This window comes from Brachypodium distachyon, chromosome 2, assembly GCF_000005505.3.
Source record: "Brachypodium distachyon strain Bd21 chromosome 2, Brachypodium_distachyon_v3.0, whole genome shotgun sequence".
Classification (NCBI taxonomy): Eukaryota; Viridiplantae; Streptophyta; class Magnoliopsida; order Poales; family Poaceae; genus Brachypodium; species Brachypodium distachyon.
The window spans coordinates 19908697-19925235 of NC_016132.3; the positions used below are offsets into that span (position 1 = coordinate 19908697).

General features: G+C 44.9%; 2 protein-coding genes across 2 annotated transcripts; one reads left to right on the plus strand and one right to left on the minus strand.

Annotated features, from left to right (window-relative positions):
• The first annotated feature begins 4396 nt into the window (after positions 1–4396).
• LOC100824380 (alanine--glyoxylate aminotransferase 2 homolog 3, mitochondrial) lies at positions 4397–8499 on the plus strand. The gene is made up of 9 exons (XM_003568201.4): positions 4397–4705; positions 6027–6257; positions 6402–6572; positions 6743–6886; positions 6996–7175; positions 7373–7598; positions 7678–7791; positions 7932–8018; positions 8121–8499. Exons 1-9 carry the CDS (start codon positions 4466–4468, stop codon positions 8162–8164), a joined length of 1437 nt encoding a protein of 478 aa, XP_003568249.1. The 5' UTR covers positions 4397–4465; the 3' UTR covers positions 8165–8499.
• Positions 8500–8568: 69 nt separating this feature from the next.
• LOC100824684 (TOM1-like protein 6) lies at positions 8569–15233 on the minus strand. Its single transcript, XM_003568202.4, has 9 exons — positions 14892–15233; positions 13483–13561; positions 12464–12562; positions 11761–11874; positions 11394–11542; positions 11202–11283; positions 10160–10245; positions 9722–9949; positions 8569–9642 (listed from the first exon to the last, which is right to left on the minus strand). Exons 1-9 carry the CDS (start codon positions 15029–15031, stop codon positions 8748–8750), a joined length of 1872 nt encoding a protein of 623 aa, XP_003568250.1. The 5' UTR covers positions 15032–15233; the 3' UTR covers positions 8569–8747.
• Between the last annotated feature and the right edge of the window lie 1306 nt (positions 15234–16539).

Here is a 16539-nt window from a genome sequence, read left to right on the forward strand (position 1 = left end):
AGTATTCAGAGCATTAATTCAGTTACGTTAATTTGCACCGTATACATGTGTGCTAATAATCGATCATCTGGTAAACATACACCTGCCCCATCTGCTAAAAACCGAGGTCACGTCGAGTTTACAGGTTACGTTCGATTCTTGTGCTAAAATTGAGATCACATCGAGCTAGAAGCTTCGCAATTTTCACGGCGGTCCCATCAGATGGCATGGGCGAAGTGCCGTACATGTGGAGGCTTTGGGCCTAACTGGGCCGGATTCATCTGGCTCCCATGGAAGAAGGCACGGGCGCTCCAAATTGGCCCAAGAAATAATTTGCCGTGCCTACTGCCTAGTTGAAGCTGTAATATTGTCTCAAAAAAAAAAAGAGTTGAAGCTGTAATAATAACTCCACCAATGGTAACCAGCATCCTCTCTCAAATAGAGCAATGATAACCAGGATCCTTCTGCAACCTGCAAAGCTAGCAGACCAGTAGGAACGCAACAATGCACCATGCATGCAGTGCACCACCCATCACCAAACTCCGCCACTTCCATTCCCTTCACGATTATTTGGTTCACTCATCCGGCCGACTGTTATCTCCAGCACTTGTGCAGTCCATCCAGATTCCAGAGTGGACTCTCTTTCGTGGGCTGAGTAAGCAAAAGTCTGCCTAAGACTAAGACGCATTGCTCGCCTCTGAGCCACGTCATGTTATTTACCAGTGACCACTGCGTGGAGTACTGATCACTGATACTGAGAGAGCGTATAAAGTCCGAGAAACTAAAGCAGTAACAACACTTTGGGCTCTGTTGTTTCTTAGGAGAAAACATACATCACGCTTTTGAACCATTTGCATCACGCCATGGGTACGTAGCAAACTACTAGAAGGTCGTTCGTTGTGTATTTAAGAAACCAAAAGCTAACTAAGTGCTCTGCATGCTTTGCCATTTCGGTGACAGTCGGTGTCGTGAGCCTCGTTAGTGCCCTGCTGCCGCCTGACGGTGCACGCCCCTTTCTCTCTCTTTCGAGAGAGACTGACCCTTTTCCTGACTGGTGGATCTCTTAGCCGCATCCATGAGTGAACGGAGCCCGGCTTTATTTTTGTCTGTGTAATACCCTCTTCTTCCTCGTCTACAAGACGTCCAAAAAAATTTAGATTTCACTTTGATCATCATCAATTCAACAATCAATATATGTGTTCTGTCATAAAAATTTATACCATTAGAAACTTCTTTTAGTTGCGAATTTGATGACATGCATAGTCTTTGTGGCACATAACCTATGTTTTATAGGTCAAACTAATGGTCACACTTAAATCTCAATGTGCGGATGTTTCTATAAGCTTTAGTAAATATTAAGGAATCTCTATAATTGAAATATCAAGTATCAGAAAACTCTAATTTAGTCTCACATAAACCCTATTCCAGCACTAATTACTTATTATTTTTTCCCTTTATGATTGAAACAATATTTTTTTTGAGAGAGCTATGAAACAGGTTGATAGCAGAAACCAACAAGTGAAGCCCACAAGTAAGCCTCTAGGGATCGAAATAGATCGGGTTTTTTTTTCGAATCGGCCGGCCTCCATTTTCCATTCAAAGAACGGAAACAGCAGGTCTCACTGTATTACGGTCGGCTTGGCTACTTTGGACGAAAACTGCCGCCACCGAATTCCAAACTATCCTACTCGCAAGTTCATAGGCCCGCCAGCATTGATCCATCAGTGTTGGAGCCCACGCCACTGGGCTCGGCGACAATACAATACCAAAAGTCTTCCTTTAAGGAGAGCCCACTAAGGCAATGCCGAGGTGGGAGAAAACATGTTGCGGCCTAACACTCAGCGAGATTACGGCTTGCTCCTCAGCCCGAGTGATGCGTGGGCGGGACGTGGCCCAGCAGGCCCAGGAAATTGGGACCGAAGCCCAGCTTTCTCGCGCAGCCTAGCTATATAGTAGTCTACTCCAGTCTGCCAGGCCTAGGCCCAACCGAACTGTTTGTCCATCGAACTACCCGAATAGAGTACTGATTCTCAATCCACTAAAAAAAAGAGAGTACTGATTCTCAAAGAAAAAAAACACGAATTGAGTACTTTCTAGCTTGCTAAAAAAATGTATTTTCTCTAGCGGTACGAAATGGTTTGGTCCACCGAAAATTCTGTCAAGCAACTAAGCAAGTACAGTACAGACAAAGGAGTGAGTCAGCACTAGCCGATCGAGAGATTCCTCCTTGCTCGCGTGAGTCATGCATGACATCAGCTAATCCAACCCTCTTGCCATCTCGCCGTTGTGTCCAAGCCAGATGGCTGGCAGTGCGTCCAAAAGGATTTGAAGCATCAACCCGGTTCTTCCCCGGCGAAGCAAGAAAAAGGAGAGACCACGGACCAGATCACGAGATGCTGGATCGGCTGGGGCGGCTGGCAGTACGCACTTCGGCTTCATTCCGAACGAGTTCACGCTTTTTACATATTATCTCGCCGAGCTGCACTGACACGTACTAGTGTTTGCAAGTTTCACGATGTTGATTAATTGCCGGTCTGTGGAAGCTGAGTACTCATGAAAAGCCGGGGCAAAGCGAAGTTCCCGGTGAACTTTGTAAGCAGAACGATATATTTCGAAAAAGGAAAGAACGGCATACAATTTCGCGATGTGCCAGTGGCCGCACCGGGTGCGTGCGTTCCTGATTTGTAGGACCTGCATAGTATAATAATCACAACCACGCTTATCTTGGTTGTCGCGCTGGCTCGCAAGTCTCACAACCAAGACAACCAACCAGCCAACCACGTTATCGGATCAAGATTGTGACTCGGCACCACTTGGCCAAGCCGATCGATCAGCCCATCCCAGGGGCAGGGCGAATACGAGCTGATCACAAACTCGAGAAGAGATGGAAGTCCAGCCACTGAAGTGCAAAGGCGCATAGACCTTATCGCCGCACCCTGAAGAGAAGTTGAATTTGTTGACGGTTGCTCGTGGGTCGACGTCTGGGTTCCCTAGAAATTCACAGTAAAAAAACCGATGTGTCAATTAATCTAGCTATCAGAATTACGTGTTTCTTGTCTAGTAAAGCTACTAGGCCAGGGAGGAGTTCTTCGACGTACGTACGTTGGTTCAAGTTGGCAATAATCAAGCACGCGCATCATGTCGATCAGACGATTATTGAAGTGTTTACTTCATCATCTCGTTTAGAAGCTAGCGGCGCCAACAACCACGTAGTAGTACACATGTAGCACGTCGTAGTCTGGCCTGTTAACTTGCCCACACGCAAGGTACGTGTCGACGGGGACCCTCGCCCTCGGTCGATGGCCCAATCTCCATGATATGATACGATCGATAGATAAGCTGCCGATGGATGGATTGATGGATGGATGCTTCTGGAAAGGCCGATCAGCTGATCCAACAACTGATGAACCACACTGAAGCGGCAGAAAGTTCGTCAGGTTTATTTGGTTTTGGCAGAAAAAACTGCTCTCGGATAACCTGTCACGAGTGTATGGGGCGAATTTGGGATCAAGCCGGATCCTTCGTCGACGCACGCACGATGCATCTTGATCTAGGACGCCTTGCTATATGGTCTGGTCCGTATATCTTGCATTTTTCTCACTTCAAATCCGTTTCCTGCATCATCTAACGCGGTACATCATCTCACGTACGTCCGTCCGTGCCTAACGCAAACGAGAGCAAGGAATTCATCCGATTAATCGTGCATATGGACCAGCAGGACTTCGTGGGCTACTGTCTTGTCACACGGCAGCATGCTGCAAGTGACCACTTTTCCGATTTAAGCAGCACCGTTCAATCATCCTCCTGACATCTGCATGCTATGGCCCTCCTGTACTCTCCATATTTTATTTCACCTTCCTAGTTATTCCGTCCATGACCATGACACGTTCGTTATATTTCTTTATTTCTTTGGGGAGCCTATTTTATTTTGGGAAGTAAGTACTACATAATTAATTTGGGACCCCACAATTACGTCTAGAAATATCTGTACAAAATTCAGGAGTATTTTATCTACTTTCATAGTATTTCTTTTTGCGGGGAAAAGGGAGCAACTACTTTAAGATTCACCGCCTTACATGTCAAATTAGAGGCGAAATGATATGGATGATATTGGTTGCCACTTCAATTTTGGGACGTGACAAAGAATTTTACTTTAACAATTAGAGGAAGATCTTTATGCCTTCATTTTAACCGAAACAATGGACACCATCACAAATGTTTTCATACGGGACTGGATTCAGAAAAATTTCCAATGAAGAGTTGACAGTGCCAAATGAGAAATCGAAGCGCTATTCGGAATATCAGATATTGACAATCCTACAATTTTTTCAAGAAAAGGGCGATCTCGTCATTTTACACATCGTCTTCCAGCTCGTCGTCTATTTATAGCTGGAGCCACGGTCTTTGCCACCATTAACCAGAGTCCACAGACAGAGCACCGTTTCAGGAAACCCCACGCGCAGAGAGAGAAACAGAGGCGTCCGACATGCAGCGCCTCGCGTCCTCCCGGAGGCTCCTCCAGGCGGCGCTTGCCCCCGGCGGCCGGGCACATTCCAGCCTCTCAGCCGCCGCGGTCGCCGCCTCGCCGCAGAATGGCGGCGGCGCCCCCAAGATGCCTCCGTTCGACTACACGCCGCCGCCGTATGACGGGCCGCGGGTGGCGGAGGTCGCCCGGAAGCGGGCCGAGTTCCTCAGCCCCTCCCTCTTCCACTTCTACGACCGCCCTGTACGTGCCCCCCCATGCCCTTGCCACCTCCAATTTCTTGGGAACGAACCAGATTGGCGAAGAGAACAGAACTGCGATTTCATCTCCGTTTCTATTTTAGGGGAAACATTACCGATAGGACATCTGATTTAGTGATTTGTTTCCCCAAGCACGGAACACGAACGGTGCATATATCAATTAAAAAAAATGTTCCAAAATATCAATTACACTGAACTGTAGTCAGGCAAAGAACTCGAAATCTTCTTCTCCTGCAATGTTTGCTGCTGTAGAGCTGTAGTACTTGTTTTGTTTACTAGAAAAGGCAGTCTTTCCGGTGGTCCTGCAAAGCAGTGATCAATTGATCCTTTTCTGTCGTTTTTTGATGGGTTCAGTTAGGAATACCATTTTTACCATGTGATCTGCCCCTACCTAAGGTGAGGTGATTGGTGAGATCTGGGAATGATTGAGCTAAGATTCTGAAAATGGAATCACATAGCTACTAAGGTCTGTCTCAACATATCCTTGAGAATCTTCAAAGATGTAAGTAGTAATCACAAAGTTCTGCATTGCTTGCAGCACCACTTCACTTGGATCAACCTCTCTGTGGCCGTGTAGCTATTCTTTATTGGGGCCTATTGAATCAAGCAGGAAAATTGTGGTTGCAAATTATCACTAGGAGTCTAGGACCATATATTTCTGTAAGCCACTTTGCACAACAAAGTACTTTGTGAGCTGCTTAGATCACACATCTGTTGCCGGCCACTGGTATATGCTTATCTGTACTAAAGAAAATGATCACTGCCAACTTACTGTTTTAAAACTGCATATGCATCGCCAGATAATATAAAAAATACGGCCAAGATGGGATTTCTGCAGATACTGCCAAGTTGTGTATACCTGCCATGCGCATCCCCGAACACCTGGAGGTTGCGTGCTGTACTCACAGCAACACATATATCACGTGTAAAATATTTTTTACCCAAAGATTTCTCTAATTTTTTTATCCGGACATTTCTCTTATAATTTTATAAAAGACACAAAAGGAAAAAGGTGGAAAAAACACTTTCGCTCTTTGGGACCCCCTTGAACTATTGATTAGCTATTTCATAAAGTTTTTGAAAAGAGGGGAATAGGAAAAAAGAATGAGTCACTAACTGTTGTTACTTCAAGACCTGAGATTGTGTCTTGGTACTTCGTGTTTGATTCGATGCAATGATGTGACCAGGACAAGTAGTATAGTTGGATGATGAAGTGAGCAAAACTAGTGTCATGCAACACAAAGTGATTCTCGAAACTTTAGCACTGAAAATTTGATAAATTTGGCACACAACAATTATTGCAGCTGAACATAGTGGATGGAAAGATGCAGTACCTGTTCGATGAGGATGGTCGCCGCTACCTAGATGCCTTTGGTGGCATTGCAACTGTTTGTTGTGGGCACTGCCATCCTGATGTGATTGAAGCCATAGTCAACCAGGCAAACAAGATACAACACTCCACAGTCTTGTATCTGAATCATGCAATTGCAGACTTTGCTGAGGCTTTGGCATCCAAAATGCCTGGAGATTTGAAGGTACTATCAGTCTAGTAAAACTTTACACATTTCTGTGCCTGAAAGTATCTTTGAATTTCTGGCTATAAAAATACGGTGTTTTTGATATGCACAGATTATTTTGGTTGATTGAGCCTCATGTGAAGCTGCTCTTGTTCGATTCAGGTTGTTTTCTTCACAAATTCGGGCACGGAGGCAAATGAGCTTGCGCTAATGATTGCCCGGCTTTACACTGGTTGCCATGACATTATTTCGCTTAGGAATGGATACCACGGGAATGCAGCTGCAACAATGGGTGCTACTGCTCAATGCAACTGGAAATTTAACGTTGTCCAGGTAAGTTTCCGCATTGCTGTTAGTTTTACATCATTAGATAAGCACACAGGATTTTATTGTGATCATCATATGCAAGTTTTGGGATCTCTGTAGCCACTTGGTTTTGAGCATTTGTTTTTGTGAGACAAGATGATAAGACGATGATATTTGCTCATTTATAATGTATACAGACTGGAGTGCACCATGCTCTTAATCCAGACCCATATAGAGGTGCTTTCGGTTCAGATGGAGAGAAGTATGCAAGAGATATTCAGGAGACCATTGATTATGGGACTACAGGGAGAGTTGGTGGTTTTATTTCAGAAGCCATACAAGTATGCCAATATCAACAATTGAGCGCATTATCATACTATCATTATGTTTAATCTCTTGAATTAATTTTCATAATTCTGAATTTTATTTTCGGAATGTTCCTCTCTGCAGGGAGTTGGTGGAATAGTGGAATTAGCACCAGGATACTTGCCTGCAGCGTACAATATGATAAGGAATGCTGGTGGCCTCTGCATCGCTGACGAAGTTCAGGCGGGAGTTGCACGAACTGGAAGCCACTTCTGGGGATTTGAAGGGCATGGTGTCATCCCAGATATAGTTACAATGGCAAAGGTGAAGTTTGACAATTTCTCCAGTGTCCGTATTTCATGAGTTCATGCATTCCCCCATTAGGGTTCACTTGTCAATGTGCACCTCCAATGAATCTTTTTTTTTTTGCAGGTAACACCTCCAATGGATCTTTTTTTTTGCGGGTAACACCTCCAATGAATCAAATTATTGGCTCACATGTTTCTGTCATTCTTGTTCAGGGTATAGGGAATGGCATACCGATAGGAGCAGTTGTTACAACTCCTGAGATCGCTCAGGTGCTAACCCGCCGAAGTTATTTCAACACCTTTGGTGGTAACCCTGTCAGTACCGCTGCCGGTCACGCTGTTCTGAAAGTACTGGAGAAGGAGAAGCTCCAGGAGAATGCATTTGTTGTCGGTTCCTATCTGAAGGACCAACTTAACATTCTGAAAGAGAAGCATGATAGTGAGTATCAGTTAGATCATAAATCACATTGACAACATACCTCAAGGATAATTTTGTTACTTATGTTTGGATTTTGCAGTTATTGGTGATGTAAGGGGAAGAGGCTTTCTTCTGGGAGTCGAGCTGGTAACTGACCACCAAAAGAAAACTCCGGCGAAAGTTGAGATTGCCCATGTCATGAACCACATGAAAGGTGGTTACAAGTCACATGAACCACATGTTTTGTCGAGCTTTGACGCATCTGCCTGCTTTATCATCCTGAAACTGGACTGGACACAGAAGTTTTTTTTTAATCTCTTGATCTGATCCGCGTTTTTCTTCTTCTTTCAACAGATATGGGTGTGCTGGTGGGGAAGGGTGGTTTCTACGGTAACGTGTTCAGGGTAACACCTCCGTTGTGCTTCTCTAAAGAGGACTCCGGTAAGATCTGCTCCTCAGCCGCTAATGCATTGCCCCCATAGCATCTTGACTTTTGATCCACATATACATAACTCGATGTGATGAACAAACTTTGTGCTGCAGATTTCTTCATCGAGGTGATGGACACCGCATTGTCAAAGCTGTGAAGCAGTAGAGCGAAGCTAAAAGGGTGCACATCCAGGCAATGGCATGGGATCCATATCCATAAATAAGAGACGATCTGTGAGACAGCACCTCGTTGTCTCATGATCTGTCTTGCAAACCCATGATGCGCATCAACTTAAGCTGTCGTCAAATCAGCTGTTCCTGAACATGGTTAATAAGTTCTTTGTAATCAGACGATATTCAGATGTGTCATTGTATGCCAGCTTTTAGATCCCTACATCTTCCTGTTAACCAGAAAACAAAGCAACTGCCATTCACTTCCGAGAATCCCGATCGATACAAGAATGTGAATTCGCCAGTACCATTGTACAGAAAATGTTAGCAAATTATCTTGATTGCAAACACTTTTAGTCAACACACGCAAATGATGAAACGAATCAGCAAATTAGGACAGAAACAACCAACGGTTGAAACAAACCATTTACAGAAATTATGCTCTACCATCTCAGGATACACATACGGCGACCACGAAATTGAACAATGTAATAACCAATATGACCTGAACGAATATACATCAAATGTACAAGCCAAACAACAGTAGCAACTAATCTGAACTTGTGAAACCTATTTCTTTCCACCTATCATAGGTTGACCGCCACCCTTTGGACTAGGCATGTTCGTTGATCTGCTTATCTTACCTCCAGCACCAAAACTCTTCACATCAATCAAATCACCAAATAGATTGTCTGGCATGTAGTAGGGTTTGGCTGCTGCCGCTGGTGCTTCTTTGGGCTTTTGAATTCCATTCATTCGAACATCCGGAGCAAGGGCGAGGGCATTGTTTGTTTGAGAAACAAGAGAGCTATGCTGTTGCATAGGACTGGCTTTGGTGGTTGGAGATGGCGCATGGTGCATTTGTGGAGCAGCATATGGGGATGAAAGAACTGGATAGTTAACTGTTGAGGCAACAGAAGGAACAGGAGGAGTCGGCATTTGGTATGTGGCAGGCTGAAAAGGATTAATGGAGTTGGCACTTGTAGGCATGGCCCATGGTGGCGCCGGATAGCTAGATGCATATTGTGGGGCCTGGGTAGGATATGCTGCAGCCTGTGTGTTCTGTTCAGTTTGGGCCCAGGGTGCAACATAATTGTTGTATGTACTGTATCCCTGATTTGTTGGATATACCTGCTGGTTGGAAGGGTAATGCGGTCCATCCAATGACGCAGGCTGATAGTTTGGAGGTAATGCTGCCCCATTTGACGTGGGAATATGCTGAGTCTCATTCTGGCTCTGTGTTGAAGAATCTGTAGATGCTTCTGGAGGACTGTATAACGTGAGGCTTAAAAGGTCGATCATATCCTGCTCTTTTGTCCGAGTACCACTAGCTGACTCAACAGGAACCAGTGCATTGCTCGCAACAGAAGATGAGGCTTCGGAAGGTGCTTCATCAATGGGTATAAGAGCATGATCACCGGCACTTGATGATCCCTCATCGCTGCTTATCACAGATTTGTTTTTTCTACAGATGCATAAAAAACATGAATAAATTACTGAATCAGGAATGTGTAGATTGCCTGTCAAAGCCTACTTTCAAATACCTTTTTGCTATCTGAGCAAACTCGTCCTCTTCATCCTCTTCAACTGGAGCCTCATTATGTGCAATTGGAGGTGCAGACGGCTGTAGTACTGTTTCCTCTCTGGGTATCTCATGTCTACTTGGTGTTTCAACTGGTAAAGGAGCACCAGAAGCAATGGCGTCGTGTTTTGCAAGTACACTTTGTAGACGATCATTTATTTCTAGGCCTTGTTTCAGTAGCTCCTCATTCCTAAACAACAGGAACCACAAGTAGTCGCACATTACATTCTGTGGCAGTGTGGCCTGAACTGCAAGTCTGCACTGCCATTTAGATGCAAAATGTGTTCCATGCTTATGCATGTGCGTGCTAGTGCTACTCTGAACTTTAAATTCACTTTCTGTAAACAAAACAATACAAAGGAGGAACTATATTTGTGAAATCTGAAAGAGATGAGCTCACCCTGTTGAACTGATAAACCCCATGAGCTTTTGTTGATTCGAACGACTTTGGCTGACAATCTCTGTAACAATTTCATCTTTAACAGCCTGAGACGCCAAAAAATGAATAGGTTATTTGCATCAACTTCAATTAAAGTGGCCATACCAAATTTCTTTTGGATATTCTGTTTAGAAATAAGTCCATTTTACCCCCCTGAACTTATCGCGAAGTCCAAAAAACACCCTGAACTCTAAAACCGGGCATTTTAGCCCCCTGAACTTCCAAAACCGGTCACCCAAGCCCCCTCTGCCATGTATCTGGCTGTTTTGCTGTGTTGAAGGTGGGTTTGACCCGTCGACTGCCACGCTGGCACAAGTCGTCCATGTATCCCCCTCCCCGAGCCTGACTCCTCTCTTGCTCTTAGCACGCGGGCGGTGCCGGCACCGGTGGCCAGCGGAGATGCCCTTGTCCAAGCTGACCATGCGCTCCCTTCCTCGGGCGGCTGCTTCCAGGACTTCCCCTCCCTTTTCGCGGACCTGACCTTGCTCCTCCTCCACCACACGCCTGCCTCCTCCTCCCACGCCGCTGTCTTCTCCTCCTCGCTCTCCATCCCTGCAGCTCCGCGCAGGCGGAGGAGCAGGTGCCAACCCCGCTCGCGTCCGCGGCCATCAGGGCCTGCGCGGGCGCCACGGCGAGGGCCTTCACCTACACGGGCTGCTCCTGACCTCCTGCTCCAGGCCGGTGCCGCCTCCAGCGGCTCGTGGCAGATCTTCCTCGAGAGAGGGAGCAGAGGGGTCTGCGTGAAAGGCAGTAGCCATGGCGGCGCCAGAGGAGGAGCACAACGGCATGCGAGAGGGAGGCGCAGAGGAGGGCACGCGTGAGAGAAGGGGAGGGTCAAAATCATCTTCAACACAGCAAAACAGCCTCAAACAGGCAGAGGGGGGTCGGGTGCATGGTTTTGAAAGTTCAGGGGGGGTTAAATACCCGGTTTCAGAGTTCAGGGTGTTTTTTGGACTTTGCGATAAGTTCAGGGGGGTAAAATGGACTTATTTCTTCTGTTTACCATGCGATCGGCAGGATTCAAAGCATTCACCATATCACACAGAAGTTCCGCTGCATCTCTAATATTATTCAAGTCCCCTAAACTGAAGCATAAAAAGACAAGCAGTTATATAACCATAAAATTGAGTAATAGAAGAGACACAGCTTGAAGGAGAACAGCTAAAGGAGCTGTATACTAGAGAAGAAATGCAACCTCAATGTTTCAGCTTCAGATGCCATTCTGTCATTCAGACTTCCAGCAGGATATGTAGGTGAACCATAGGGCTGAGAATGATGTGTTGCGGGTGGAGTAAATATAGGAGGGGCATCTATAGGACGACGTGGGAACATTACTCCTGACCTCTGTAACAGATATTGCATCAGCTAATATGATTAAATTTCAATAGTCTTAATCCCTAAATATAGAAATAAAAGGTATACAATTATCTGCCACTCAACCACTTATGCTTTGAATATTCTTTCAGGGCAGCTTCGTGGCTCCACATCAGTATACGAGTAATGGATTGATTCAGTTGCACAATGCAAGGCTTTACATTGGGAGGATATTTTCTGCAGCATACCTTTAGTTCAATGTATGCCCAGTAATATTGTGGATATTTGCCCCCAGGACCACCGAATGCTTCTTGCCATGAGTCCAGAAGTATCAATATCTTATCCTTCACTTGCATATCATGCTGGGTGGATATTCAGAAAAACAATATTCCCAGCATTGTATATGATTATTTCCCAATTATACAAAGAAATTTTTAAAAAAATGAGTGCATGAGACATAAATCACAATTGGAAATAGAGCTAAAAGGTTCCAATAACAAATTATCCATCTTGGATGAAATGCGAATATGATACTCCCTCTGTCCAACAAAAGATGTCTCAATTTTGTCAAAATTTGGATGTATCTAGACATGACTTAGTGTATAGATGCATCCAAATTTAGTAAAAGTTGAGACATCATTTGTTGGACGGAGGAATATTTACAGAATAACAGAATTCATAAAGTTCCCAATGACATAAGAAAATTACCCATAGTTAAATATTTTTTGGTTACTCAAGTAAACAGCAGACATAAATTAATGTTGAGGAATACTCTTAACATTGAGAAACACCATATGAAAGCTTCTTATCTAAGAAAAGATATAGGAGACCTGTGTTACACAAAGATATATTTACTATTTCATTTTTTATACATGTTTTTACTTCTCTTGGCAAATTTAAGCAACATGAGAATAGCAATGAAAGGATTTGGAGCAAATGAAGGGGATATACCTTCTTCTGGACAATTTTAACCATTTCTGTTAAAACATGCTGCTCAACAACTTCAAAATGGACATATTCACCACAGTTCTTCATCACTGTCTCCAACAGCTGCAAAGTATTTTACAGCCAATGTGAACAACAAAAATAGCCGAATGAAGTTATTTTGGTGGGAGAATAAGTTGACATGTTGCTTCAAGTTGACAACCCGGCAGTGGCAGATATAATTGCACTGGACATACATAAACTTAGCACATGGGAACAATTTAGCCCATGATATTGCAAAATGCAACGGACTAGTTCGTAATCTTGGCTCGAATGTTCAATTATGTCCAAATGCAGCCCGCTCAGGCTAATCGAGCCTACACATCGAGCCAGTGTGGCACATGTGCCCCTCACGTGAGGAAGCTGAACGGGTGGGAGGGCTGTAAACTTTGCGTTTTGGTCCTTGGGCTCCACTCAAAGCTCATTGCAAAGCACTGCTCTATTCACGTTGGTTCTTTTTCCTGACGGAGCCGTGGGGTGGCCGTAATCGCGATTGAGATGGAACCTCGGTATTTCGCCGTCAACGCCCCGGCAATTGCGAGGAGAGAAGGAAGAGGCTATCTCAGCCGCGACTGAGTCACGCCACCATCGACAAACAAAGGAACACAAACTATATGGATTTGGAATTTGGAGTTTTAGAAGCTATGAATTTATTTTGAAGTCTATAATAAGTAGGAGGCGTGTTTGAAGAATTTGCTTGTCTAGACGATAAGGGTCTCATTATGATTTCACAAACAAGCAGGTTGCCAAGCTGGGGCGGCACGTCGGCTCGCTTAACCAGAGCTGGCTGCATTTGGATCTAACTAAACCTCTAGCCAAGATTACATACTAGTCCGTTGCATTCTGCAAGTTCATGGACAGAATTGTTCCCACACACCAAGTTTATGTATGTGCAGTGCGATTGCCTGTAAAAAAACTATAGTTCTCACAGCAAAACATCGCAGAAAACTAGCATCACTAACATGTTATATTATTATAGTACACACCGTCAGAGTGAAGAATTGAACTTTGGGGTCCTTATTCTGCAACCGCTTCTTCACTGCTTTCACCACATCTTTTGTTTGCCTGATTCAGAATTGCAATTTTATTAGCACTCAGTAAGGAGAAGCTTATTTGCAAGTATACAAATTAATCTGGATGTCCTCCCATCGATGCATGAAAACAAACAAAACATAGTTAAAAGGTTCGCATTTCATGGAATCCTGTGCTGAAACAAAAGATAGAAAATCATAAGCAATTATCTAAGTTAATCTGAACGCCCTCCCATCTATACATAAAGAAACAGCAAAAAAGTAAAGTTAAACATGTTACTAATTTTACATAGAGTTCTGCAGTGAAACAAAAAAGGACAGTAATACCGCGCGATCAAGCGCGTTGGCTCACTGGAGCGACGGCCAAGCCTCCATCTCAGGAGCATAAAACACAAAAGCAAAAAACATGCATGCATCGTTGAAAACAAATCTGTGAAGAGTGATGCCAAATCAAGGGTCCACAGCACGTCACGCCATGAGACCAACGAGCTGACGTATGCTCCATATATTTCCCGAGCAAAAAAACAGAACATATGCTCACAATGTAACCTCATGCACCATGCACAAATGAACGCCCGACTCCAACATACTTCAGCAATACGTCAACGAATATAATTTCAGACACACTTTTGTCATGAACGGCAAATGCACTGCAATTTTGTTCTGAAAGAGCACCGCCCACCTGCCAAGGCATCAAAACTAGGCCAGATGTTCCCCAGTGCCATCATCAACTCGAACCCTCTTATTTCTCAACCACGAACCAAAACTACGTCAGAATTGATTGTTCCACTGGCAGACAAGCGAGGGACTAAACATCAATACATCATTACAGAGCCCTGCGCAGCTTTACCCTTCGCAAAATTGCCCGTAGCCATGCAAATTCCGTCATAAACGTTCTGAGACGTCTCAGTCGAAGCTCCAGAAAGAACTACACCTGAGCCCAAGTTGCAGTTTCTTCACTCACCCTAAGCTCAAGTTCTCTGAAATATGCTACCCTAAGCTAAACCTAAGCCAACGGCATCTCCTTGGTACTTACCCCCTCTTATTATTATAGCTCTCATAACATAGTAAACCACTATAGAAAACAATCCGAGGTTACAGGGTGAAGGCTACTCTCAACCCCGCTTCAATTGGGACTAATAAGAATTCCCAGATAGATTGAAATTTTGACCAATTCTGCCCAATCGCTTGGGTCAACGGCCCCCAAACCAGCAGCGCCGCAACAAAGCTCCCTGGACAAATCCCGATCCCCCACCATAATTCTTACTCCGCGCAAGCATCGAAACAGAACAACCATATCATAGCGGCAAAGAGGTTCAGCAATCCAGGATGGGGAAGGGGGGAAGGGGAGGCGGATCAATCACCATCGGTCGGCGTTGAGAGTGTCGCAGATTTCTAGGTTGACGGCCCAGTCCGGCCCCTGCAGCAGGTGGCTGGTCGCCTTGTCCACCCGCGACGCCGCCGGCAGCCGCGCCGGCGGCAAGCCCGTCGCCACCGGATACATCACCGGAGACGCAGCCCTGAGGTCACGACGGCCGCCTCCCTCCCGGCAGCTAATTCCGCGGCGGCGGCGTTGGGGCTTTGGGAATCGTTCTGCGGTACGGAGCTCGAAAGATTCTTCGACTTTTCCGCTTCCTTTTACGAGGAGGAGAGACGGACGGGGCGAGGATGGGCAGGTGGGCTAGCGAAATTGGAAGAGGCGAGGAGGGGCATTCCGTTGCGTGTGATTATTATCCACTTCGGACCACGCGGACCCGGTGCATGACGGGTGGGCCCGCCGCCCGCGTGGCGACCGGCTCTGCACGATGGCTGAAACTCGGAAAGGTATCGAACGATCTCGAACCCGTGGATTACCGGTTTGGGTTTAAGCGGTTTTTTGTCCTGGGGTTTATCTATCTATCCGTTGACGGTCGTTAGGAGTACGGTACTTGCACTGCATGTCACTTCCTCATCTCTATCTTTAGGCTGAAGAAAAGAACAACACGAGTTAAAGCCCTGGACCAGAACACGTAATCCAAGCTTTTTTTTGCCTTGCATGATTTTCTCGGCATCGACCTTTGGGGAATTGGGGATCGACTTTCCATCAACAAATAGTTCGGGCTCACCTAGAAGTGCATCGTGAAAGAAGAGCCGGATCGGGCCGGATCGGATCGACTCTCTAGTTTCCATGGCAAGTAAAAGCCTCGTTATAGCATCCTCTAATGCTTGGGTGACATGTTTTCCGTCGAATGCAGACTGAGCAAAATGTGTGTATATATGGGGAGAGGCTTATCCATCACGGAAGACACGGTCTTATTTACGGAGCATGATTTTGAATATGGACAAAATAACTCAACCTCCTCTCGAGCAGGAAAAAAAAATTCATCAAAGCAATCTTTTTTGTTTTGGAAACAAAGGACCGGGAGGAGCAATCTTTTTTGTTTTTGGAAACAAGGACCGCGATTTGTTTTTGTGTGTGTGGGGCAAGGTGTAATTTCTATCCCGTTACCTTTACATCCAAATCTACTATAGAAAGCTCACACAATAGCGAGGGAATCAGATGGCTCGTGACTGTTTTGAGAAGCGCGTCAGAGCAGTTGAACCAATGAACACTTGTCTCGTTTTTTTTTTGGTAACAACAAAAAGACAATCCAACGTCTTTCATTGATTGTCTCGTTGCATTTTTTTTCCACGAGTTTTTTCAAGTCATGATGTTTCTAAGATGTTTAAAATTTGATCGCATGGTCGGGACGATAAATAGCTTCCTCTAACCATTTTGGTTGTGGACTTGTGGTGGCCGGGTTCTATTGATTTACTAGACTTGATCAACCAATGTTCTGACAACGAGAAATCTCTTTATCTTTTCCATGGACTGGCACCCAGCAAGAAAATAAAAAAATAAATCTTTTTTTAAAGAGGGATCGGACATCGGAGCACTCTGATTTTATTAAGGAAACCAACCATTGTTACATAGGGAAAATGTAAATTAGAAGAAAAAAATCATTGGCCATGAGCAAAATATTGGACGCATAC